The sequence below is a fragment of the Nannospalax galili genome, unplaced genomic scaffold, assembly GCF_000622305.1.
Source record: "Nannospalax galili isolate Female #2095 unplaced genomic scaffold, S.galili_v1.0 scaffold596, whole genome shotgun sequence".
NCBI lineage: Eukaryota > Metazoa > Chordata > Mammalia > Rodentia > Spalacidae > Nannospalax > Nannospalax galili.
The window spans coordinates 5879016-5890149 of record NW_008340140.1 but is presented as its reverse complement, the minus strand read 5'-3'; the positions used below and the strand labels follow the sequence as shown (position 1 = coordinate 5890149).

The following is an 11134-nucleotide window of genomic DNA, read 5'->3' as shown; positions in this document are numbered from 1 at the left end:
CACCGAGCGCAGCCGCAGGGACCGCACGGAGCCCCGGCCCCGCCGCCGTAGCCTCCGCGGAGCCTCAGCCCCGGCCTGGCCCGCGCCCCAGCCTCCCGAACGCCCGGCGCCCCCGCTCACCCGAGCCTGTGGTGGCTGCCATCTTGTGTCGCTGTAGCTCGAAGGCCGGCCCCTTCTTCACCCCCCCTTGCGGTTCGTCGGGCGCTAGAGCGCAGGCGTGTGCGCAGGCGCAGTGGCTGCTGCTGACGCCCACTCCGGGCGCACAAGCCTGGCGGGAAGGGCTTTGCTTAGGTTTTCAGAGGACGAGATTGCGTGCCCGAGGGCCTAGCAACTTGCAAGTCCTGCCAGGCCGGTGCGAGGGAGGTTGCGGGTGCTTGGCCCGAGGAGCCGCGGTGACCGCACTCGGGAGGGCGCAGCCGGGACAGCTAAACGAGAAAGTGCCGCGGAGCCCTGCGCCCGAGTTTGTCCGGTTCCTCTCTAGCTGCGTCCTAATCACATCCCGAGCAGGTCGCGATTAAAGTGAAAATGAAGCCGAGGGAGATGGAGCGATTTAGCCCAACTCAGCTGTTAAGTAGCTGAGTCAGAGTTTGAACTCAGGCCAGATGGTCTTGTTTGCAGCGTTGCTGCTGCAGAGGTTGAGGCTTGGGACAGGGCGGCAGAGGGGTTGAGAGCCTTGCCGAGGCACGTAGGCACATTCATTTAAAAAAAAAAAAAAAGGCTTATTGTCTCTTTGAGACAGCATCTCCCTGTAGCCCCAGCTGGCCTGGAACTCACTATGTAGACAAAGCTAACCTCGAACTCAGAGATCCGCCTGCCTGTAACTCCCAAGTGCTGGGATTAAAGGCATGCGCCACCATACCGGGCTAAAACTTTTTATTATTTTTTTTTAAGAATATATTTTATTTTATGTGTATGCGTGTATTGCCTACATGTAAGTAAGTGCACCCGTGTCGTGCAATGCCCGCGGAGGAAGGAAAGTGTATGTGTACCACCTCTGTGTGGGTACGCGCATATGAGTGCAGGTGTTCAGAGGTCAGAGATGTTGGATCCCTTAGGGAGCTGGAGGCAGCTGCCAGCTGCCCGACAATGTGTGCTGGGAATTGAACTCTGGTCCTCTGGAAGAGCAGTACCTGTGACAAGATAGAGTGAAGGGGCAGCAGGAACAATCAGGTCTCTTAAGGTAGCCATATTTCAACACAGACTTGAATGATCCATAGGCGGTTAAAAGGAACAGCATGCGCGAAGGTCCTGGAGACCTAGCATCTGCAAACATGGTAAATCCAGCACATAACTCCTTTATCATGAAGCCCTTATGTGGATGTGGAAACTGAGGCTGAGAAAGGTCAAGTCACATTGCTAAGCCCTTGGCAGAGGAACAGGGAAGCTGGAAACCCTCACCCAGAACATTCCATTCGTTTATGACAACTATGCTTACTAAGCATCTCTCCACTCCCTTCCCTCTGGACAAAACACACAATAACATAGAATTATCATCCAGCAAGGACACGCATCAGACTGAAGGAAGGAAACTAGGTCTCTGGCAGCCTGGGATGGATGACAACCTTACCCACAAGGCCCTGATCACAGGGCTGGGCATTTAAGGAGGCTGTGTGTTAAGAGGTGTGTCTCCTCAAGGTAAGACATTACCCCAGCCTGACATTACATATGTCAGAAACCCTTGGCACCTCCCCAGTGTGGCCCTGACTCTTTCAATGCCCCTGGAACTCCATGTGGCCTCACCCTCTTCAGAGTCGTTATTCCCACCATCAATCTCAGATCAGCGTTACCTCCTTAGGGAAGCCTTCCTGGTTTCTCCAGTGAAACATCTGAGCTATAACTGGCTCTCAGTCGGCCGGCCAAGCATTGGTTTTTCCAGCTATAAGTGAAACAACTTGGCTTTATTTCATATATCTCATGGCACAAACCAGCCTTTGGAAGCTCAGACAATATTTGCTGTGGACTTTGGGCCACTGCAAAATATCAGGAACAAGGTGAGTATTTGGGCCTTTGAGGTAGACTCACTTTAGAAGGTTCCAGACTTCATCATTCACCTTTCTGGTAAGAGTTTTATAAAGATAGCTGGGTGGGGTGCATGCTTATAATCCCAGCACCAGGGTGTCTGAGGCAGGAGGATAGAGTTGGGGCCAGCCTGGACTACACAGTGAGATACCGCCCCCCCCCCCAAAAAAAAACACAAAAGGCCAGGGGTGGCACATGCCTTAAATCCCAGCATTTAGGAGGCAGGCAGATCTCCAGGAGTTCCGGGCCAGCCTGGTCTACATATAGAGTTTTTCAGGCCAGCCAGGGCTACTTGTTGAGATAGTCTGAACAACAACAAAATCAAACAGAAAAAGTATCAGCCAGCTAGCATAGATCCTACTGCCCCAGGTGATGATGCAAATTCCTTTTCAGAGCAGAAAGACGTTAAATTGCACCCCTAAGCATGCTGGATATTGTAGTCCAGCGGTGTCGCAGAGCCCTCTGGGAGTTGTAGTACTGAGCCACGCCCCACCCCTTAGACGCCGGTCCTCCTGACGTCACAGCCAGTACCTAGCAGTCAACCATTCACCCATACTGAGCCGTGCGTGGGCCAATGAACTCAGCTGATTGGCACAAGAGAATCCTGTTTATTGGATCCGTGATTAAGATTAAAATTGTTACTAGAACTAGTGAATTTAGAAGAGCGTTTAGCTGGGTGTGGTGGCACACACCTTTAATCCCAGCACTCAGGAGGCAGAGGCAGGCGGATCTCTGTGACTTCAAGACCAGCCTGGTCTACATAGTGAGTTCCAGGACAGCTGGGGCTACTGGGAGACCCTGTCTCAAAGCATATGTGTGAGGGTGAACAAAACATCATCCCAACAGAGATGACGATTCATTCGGGTCCCCTTCCTGGGACTCCCTCCCGGGGCTCTTTGCAAAACCTGTAGGCAGTTCTTCAGGTCATAGGCCCCACTCACCTCGGCCAGTTACCCTTATATAACCTTGGGGTAAGGAGGCTCTTATGAATCCTGTAAGTTTCAGGAACTGCCTGAGACTTGTAAGCTGTTTGCTTCCTGAGCCTTGCAAAGTCTGTCTAGTTCATGAGTCTTAAGGAGCCTCCCTACAGGATGGAATGTTTCAAACTGGAGGAAACTGCAACACAACATCAATCACCCATTTAAAAGCTGGTGGTACAAACCTGTAATCCCAGCGCTTGGGGAGGCAGAAACAGGAGGATTCCTGGGGCTTGCTTGCCAGTTTACCTGAATAAGTGAGCTCCAGGTTCAATGAGACCTATCTCAAAAAATAAGGTGAAGAATGATGGAGGAAAATGTCCAGTGTGGACTTCTGGCCCCCATATGCACTCCTACATATAGCCTGCCTACCCCTCCACCACATACATTGTTATGGACCCCGGGACTACTGAGGAAAGACTACCAGACTCAATTCAGATCAGGATAAAAGATTATATTCAAGCTAGCGTGGACTGCAGTCTCCATATTGGATTAGGGTGCTGCAGTGGGGAGAGGGAAAGGGGACCTTTTAAAGCTAAAAACCACAAAAAGGAATGTTGACAAGGTGGTCCCCGAATAACAGGGTAGAGGGCGATCTCAGCTACATGTCAAGGTACCCTAAAATAGCAAAACAAGCAAGTTACAGAAGCCAGAATCAGCAGTTAGTCATAGCATAATAATTTTGTTTTCTATATGTCTAGAGAGCTAGTGACCCCAGCAGCATTCTCCTGGGAAGAAAGGGAGAAAGGGGTCAGGGCTTCTGAAAACAAACCTTGAGCTAGAAATACACCATGGCTAAGCTTCTAAGATGGCTACTTTATCCAAAATGGGGTCAGTTTGGTCAGTACATTCCCTACTGGCTCTGGTTCATACGGATCAAATCATTGATCCACATTTGTTATAGGTTGGTATCGAGCCTGTAATGCTAATATTTTGACAGAGTTGATTCTCTTCCTAATATATCCCAGTAACTAATTTAAAATGCAAGGGCCTACAGTAACACCTAAAAGTAACAGAAGCAGGGGGCTGCAATTGCTGTTAAGAGAGTAGTTAGCCATGGAGAGACCAGGAGAAGAGGGACTCGTATCAGTTTGAAGCCTTACCTCATTCTTTGGCTGTTTTATTAGGTGTTTTTCCAATTGTCCTATAGAACTTCTAAGATAGTCTATGTCTTGGTCCGCTCTGACGCTTAGAATCTTAACGTTTTGATCCCCCAGAGCCAAAGCCGAAACTCCTAAAGCAACAGATCCTGCAATGCTGGTTCCCACTAAAAAGGGTGGAAGAATAGCTGGGCTGCTCTCTTTATTCAAGTTGGTGCATGGTTTTATATATATACTTGAGGAAGAACATATACCAGTACACATAGGCTTCCCTTTTTAGATTCCAATTCCAGATGTTCTGCTGTCACACATTGAGCAAGACCAAAAGTACACGTCCACCAGGTCCCTATTGAGGCTTGGAAATGTACTCTATCAGAAGCTGACTTAACAATACCAGTTAGGAAACGACAAGACTGGCTATAAGGGGAGTTAGTGATTACGTAAGTTGAGGAAGCCAAACATATTCCCTTCATGTATGTTTCCACATTGCATTTAAGGGGAAAGGCAGGGTATATGCACTAGATTCAGTGATACAGAACCCACAAAGAGGAGCTGATAAGCTCTTCACAGCAAGACCACAGACACAGAGAAGACAGAATTACAATCCTGTCTGTGGTTTACAGGCAGAGTGACACATTCTTTAATGGACTTAGAGCCCCCTGGGAGCTATCTGAGCATGTCGGGAAGACATTTAATATATGGTCTCATTGCTAAATTGTACAGTTTTATTGGGATATGAGGCTGAGGGAGGGGATCATGGAACCATCTGCTTCTCCACTGATGAGCATCCAGCCTGTTTCCTAGTTATGCATTTACTACTGCTGCTGCTGCGCCATACCCCTAGCCCAGCATTTGGCTTCTTCCTGGACAGTCCATTTGTGCAATGTCTGGATTTTGTATATGTTATTTTTGTGGTTGGGGAACAGGGAATGGCATTCCAGAGGCTAGAGCTGTGTGGCTGTGGCTCAGTGGTAAAGCATTTGCCTTGTATGCATGGATTTGCTCTGTGTGCATGGAGGTTCAATCTCTACTATTACTACTTCAGAAAGGGGAGGGAGAGAGGGAAGGAGGGAAAGAGGGAAGGAGGAAGGTCCTCTGTGGTGCTGGGTGGGGAGAATGACAAAAAGGATTAGTTCAGCTTAGAACAAGGCCTTGTAGTGTGTGCACTGAGGGAAAAGAAGTGAGAAGAAAACATGGGAGCAGGGCTGGAGAGATAGCTCAGCGGTTAGGACCCAGGTTTGATTCCCAGCACCCGCATGGCAGCTAACTTAATTCCAGTTCCAGGGGACCCGACATCCTCTTCTGGCCTCTGTAGGCACTGCACACAAGTGGTGCACTTACGTATTATGCCAGCAAAACATTCATATACATAAAAAATGAATTTAGGAATGTAAGCAAAGGGGCTGGAGAGATGGCTCAGCGGTTAAGAACACTGACTATTCTTGCAGAAGACCTGGGTTCATATCCCAGCACCCACATGGCAGCTAACAACTGTCTAACTCCAGTTCCAGGGGATCCAATAGTCTCTTCTGTCCTCCTCTGGCATTGCATGACACAGGTGCACTTACCTACATGCAAGCAATACACGCATACACATAAAGTAAAAATAATAAAATATTGCTGGGCGTGGTGGTGCATGCCTTTATTCCCAGCACTCGGGAGGCAGAGGCAGGCAGATCTCTGTGAGTTCAAGGCCAGCCTGGACTACATGGCGAGTTCCAGGACAGCTGGGGCTACAGGGAGACCCTGTCTCAAAAAAAAAAAAAAGTCCAAAAAAAAAAAAAAACCATTAAAAAGAATATAAGCAAGATGGGGGGGGGTTGTGGTGGCACGCGCTGGTAGGATATGCTGACAAGACAGGGGCCAGAGGAGGAGTTGGAGGCCAGCCTAGGCTACACTTGCCTTGGGCTGGCGAGATGGCTCAGCAGGTGAGAGTGCTTGCTCTGTAAGTCTGACACCCCAAGTTTGATCCCTGGAGCCCGTAGAGATAGGAGAGAACTGACTCCCACAAATGTGTCCTCTGATCTCCACCTGTGTGCTGTGGCACACAACACAATAATAAATAAATGAATAGGGGCTGGAGAGATGGATCAGAGGTTTAGCATGCTGACTGCTCTTGCAGAGGACCTGGGTTTGAATCCCACCACTCACATGGCAGCCAACAACTGTCCATAACTCCAGTTCCAGGGGAGCCAATAGTTTCTTCTGGCCTCTGTGGGCATTGTACAATATAGGTGTACTTACACACACAATATACTCACACACATAGAATAAAAATAAAATATTATTTTAAATAAATAAATGAGGAAGAAAAGAAAGATGGCAATCAGAGCAAATGTTCTCTGAGCACTTGCTGTGCTCTGGCAGCATGGCGTTCAGGACACACTAATGGCCATATGGGGTCAGTGCTGTCACCACTAAAAAAATTTGTTTTGCCTTTAATCCCAGCACTTGGGAGGCAGAGGCAGGTGGAGCTCTATGAAATGAAGGCCAGCAAAGTGGTCTACAAAGTGAGTTCCAGCCCAGCTGGGGCTACAGGGCTACCCTGTCTCAAAAAATTTGTTTTATGATTATATGTGTGCATGTGTGTATACATGCACATGTCAGGTGAGAGGACAATAACCTTAGGGAATTGGTTCTCTCCTACCATGTAGGTCCAGAGGATGGACCCTTAACCCACTGAGCCATCTCACTTGCTCAGTTATCATCCCATTTTGCGAATCAAACAACTGAGACACAGAGAGATTAAGCACCTTGTCCAAAGTCAGTTTGCATGCAGCAGAGCTGGGGATGTGACCCCCAGATTCTGTTTATGGTATAGAATCTTGCTTATGTAGCTCAGCTTGGTCTTGAACTCACAGCAGTTTGCCTCAGCCCTCTGAAGGCGGAGATACAGGCATAGGTCACCACACCCACCGAACCCCAAATGCTTAGTCCTTGTCTGGCTCCTTACTTTCTCCTTCCTGTTTTTACTTCACCAGCCGCCAGCTGCTCTGCTGTGTTTCTTCCTCCTTAGCAAATCCTCTCTGCAGACACCCTTACAGACACGCTCAGAGGTTGTGCTTGCTCATCTCCCAGGTGCTTCCCAGAGTCAATCAAGTTGACAGGGCTAATTTACCAGACCAGGTATGGTGGCTCACATTTGGAACCCCAGTACTCCGGAGGCTGAGACAGGAGGATTGTGGTGAATTAGGAGGCCAGCCTGAGCTACAGAGTGAGACCCTGTCTCAACACCTACTGCCATCCTCTGAAAAGATTCACCATCACACCACTGCTGCCCTGTCTTCCAGGAAAATTGTGAAAGAACAGGAACAGAAAAGGGTACAGTGAGAAGCAAGCTCACATCACACAGCCCATTCAGTGATTCTGAAATGCACATTTTACACTGGAAGAGTTCTGAAATCAGGACGCCTCTTAGGAGGCGTGAAACACAATAAGAGAAATGCAAATTCAAGCACCTATCAGATGGGCAGAGAACGGAACACCAGGTAACACTGACTTGGCACAGGTGTGGGGAGACAGGTGCTGGGCAGCTAAGAGCGCAGACGGGCGTAGCCTGGGAGGAAGACTTACAGAAAGCAATCAGACTGGAAAGCAGACACCCTTGACTGGCCAATCGTTTCTGAGAAACTGGTCCTTGGTGTCCACTGCATCCCCCTGCCCCCCGAGTAAAGCCAAGGTCTGCTGTGTGCAGGACTGTAGTTTATAGTCCCTGAGCCTGAAGATGACCTCGTCCTATGACAGGTGAGCTTGAAGAATGAAGGTGGAGGAGTCTATAAAGCGCTTGCTGTGTAACACAAGGGTTTGAGTTTGGATTCCCAGTCCCCATGTGTGCAGCCAGTGTTTTAGTTAGTGTCTATGATAAAATGCTGGCCAAATCTAACATGGAGAAGAAAGGATTTATTTCAGCTTTCTCTTCCAAGTGACAGTCCATCTTTGAGAGAAGTTGCCAGGAACTGAAGCAAAGACCATGGAGGAAAGCTGCTTACTGCTCACGTATCTGGCCCATGCCTCAGCTTGTTTTCTTATGCGACCTAAGATCACCTGCCCAGAGGTGTGGGGTGGCACTGCCTCATAGACATGGCCTACAGACCAAGGTGATAGAGGAAATTCCCTGATCAGTTTCTTCCCAGGTGTTGTCAAGTTGAAGCCAACCAAGGCAGCCAGCATCACTCCTATAACCTCAGTGCTGGGAAGGCAGGAGTCGGGAGCATCCCTGGAGCTCACTAGTGGAATCAGTGAGCTCCGTGTTCAGGGAAAGACCCGGTCTCAAAAAATAAGGTGGAGAGAAAGACACCTGACATTGACCCCGGGCCCCAACATATATATGCATACACATGGATGTGCAGACACACAGGAACACATATGCCACACACACACACACCACCAAAATATGAAGGTGCTCAGTGGTTAAGAACACTGTTCTTGCAAAAGACCTGGGTTCAAGTCCCAGCACACACACGGCAGTTAACAACTGTCTGTAACTCCAGTTCCAGGGGATCCGACAGCCTCTTCTGTCCTCCTCCGGCATTAAATGACATGGGTGCACTTTCATACATGCAGGCATAAGACTCATACACATAAAATAAAAAATAATAAATGAAGTAGTTAAAAAAAATATATGAGTGTGGACTACAGGTATGGTGGCACACTTTGTAATCCCAGCACTTGGAAGGCTGTGAATTCAAAGCCAGCCTGGACTACAGAGAGAGGTTGGTCTCAAAAACAAGGTTGGCCAGGTGTGGTGGCACATGCCTTTGATCCCAGTACTCAGGAGACAGACGCAGACAGATTGCTGTGAGATTGAGGCTAACCTGGGATGGTTTACATAGCGAGTTCCAGCTGGGGCTACACTGTGAGACCCTGTCTTATAAAAACAAAAACCAGGGTTGTTCTGACCCTAAGTTGAAGTACATAGCTGTGAGAAGAAATAAGGGGGGGCTGGAGAGTTGACTCAGTGGTTGAGAGCACTGGCTGCTCTTGCAGAGGACCCTGGGTTCAGTTCCCAGCATCTACATGGTGGCTGACAACCATTAGCAATTCCAATTCCAAGAGATCAGACGCCCTCTTCTGACTTCCACGGGCATTGCACAAACGTGGTGCAGTTACATACCCATAAAATAAAAATAGTAAGTAAAAAGCCGGGCATGGTGGCACACGCCTGTAGTCCCAGCACTCGGGAGTCAGAGGCAGGCGTATCTCTTTGAGTTCAAGGTCAGCCTGGTCTACATAGTGAGTTCCAGGACAGCTGGGGCTACAGGGAGACGCTGTTTCAAAAAAGCCAAAAAAAAAAAAAGTAAAATATTTTTAAAAAGAAATAAGGAACTGTCTGATAATTGGAAACATTCTCCCAAAATCTGTTACATGAGAAAAGAGGAGGTAGAGCACTGGTTGGTTCATACATTGCTCTAGTGTGGAAGGGAAGGGAGTGCAGACTTTGAGGCTCATACACCGGACTTGCAAGGGTCTCGTCAGTGATGGGTTTTCAGGGGCTGGAGAGATGGCTCAGGGTTACCATCACTGCTCTTGTAAAGGACCAGAGTTCTGTTCCCAGCACGGACAACTGTACTCATGGGTACATACCCACATGCTGACATTCATGCACACACATAAGTAAAATTTTTTGGGGGGTCTTTTTTTTTGAGACAGGGTCTCCCTATAGCCCCAGGTGGCCTGGAACTCACTATTTAGACTAGGCTGGCCTTGAACTCACAGAGATCCACCTGCCTTTGCCTCCCAAGTGCCAGGATTAAAGGCATGCTCCACCACGCCCGGCAAGTAAAATTAAAAAAAAATTATCTTTATTTTATGTGTATGAGTGTTATGCCGGTATGTAGGTAAGTGCACCCGTGTGGTGCAATGCTCAAGGAGGACAGAAGAGGCTGGATTCCCTGGAACTGGAATTATGAACAGTTGTTAGCTGCCACGTGGGTGCTGCGATTCAAACCCGGGTCTTCTGTAAGAACAGTTTTTTTAACCGCTGAGCCCTCTCTCCTGGCCCCGTGATTTTTTTTTTTAAAGCCAGGCATGGTGACACACAGCATTAATCCCAATATTTCAGAGGTAGAGGCTGCAGATCTCTGTGAATTCAAGGCCAGCCAGGGCTACTAAACACACACACTCTCTCTCTGTCTCTCAGAGAGATGGCCTTGGGAGGGAAACTGAAGGCTTAAGGAACTAAAATCTCAGGCAGGGCCATGTTCAGCTACAAAGGGCTTTGAACCTTTTCTGAAAAGGCCAGGGGGTATTTCGGGCCTTGCAGGTCATTTGATCTGTCACCACCCATCTGTGCTGCTACAGTCCCAACTTTTTTTGCTTTTTTTTTGTCTTTTTGAAACAGGGTCTCCTTGTAACCACAGCTGGCCTGGAACTCGCTATGTAGACCAGGCTGGCCTTGAAATTACAGAGATCCACCTGCCTCTGCCTCCTGAGTGCTGGGACTAAAGGCATGTGCTACCATGCCCAGTTACAGCCCCAACTTTAAAAGCAGGAGAGAGAGGAGACAGAAGAAAGTGAGTGGAGAGAGAGAGAGAGAGAGAGAGAGAGAGAGAGAGAGAGAGAGAGAGAGAGAGAGGATGAATGGGCATGGCTGGGTGCCAACTGAACTTATACCATGGACACTGACATTTGAACATTTTGTGTTGTGAAATCTACCCCCCTTCTCACTACAAAATGCACTGCTCATGAGCTTTAGAGAGCTGGACAGGCTGGATGGGCCCATGGCTGCAGTCAGCTGGCCCTGCTCTAGCTCTTCATTCCCTTCAGTTTGTGGTCTATCTTCTGCATGCTTTAGCATTCTAAGGGTGGCCTTTCGTTTCACTTTAGGTGGTGAGAGTTAAGGTGAGGACAGACCTAAACACCTAAACTTCATATAAGAGAAACTAGCACTGCAGATTCAAGGCATTCCCAAATTGACGCTGGGATCCCATGCTTGCTTGCCCTCCATGTTACTGACTCAACTTGCCCACCAGATGGCAGCACAAGCCGCCTAAACCCAGGCCCTCCCATCAACACCTAAAGCAGTTGTGTGTGTGTGTG

At 48.5% G+C, this 11134-nt stretch overlaps 1 protein-coding gene across 2 annotated transcripts in view; it reads right to left on the bottom strand.

Annotated features, from left to right (window-relative positions):
- Positions 1-477, bottom strand: part of Ube2v1 (ubiquitin conjugating enzyme E2 V1) — a 29779-nt gene extending 29302 nt beyond the window's left edge. Inside the window, exon 1 of one of the 2 annotated variants that reach the window (XM_008835163.3) lies at positions 121-477. In XM_008835163.3, the coding sequence (XP_008833385.1) occupies positions 121-142 (22 nt within the window). In that variant the 5' untranslated portion in view covers positions 143-477. The remainder of the gene's footprint in view (positions 1-120) is intronic. The other variant, XM_008835164.3, reaches the window with a different exon arrangement.
- Positions 478-11134: the final 10657 nt, after the last annotated feature.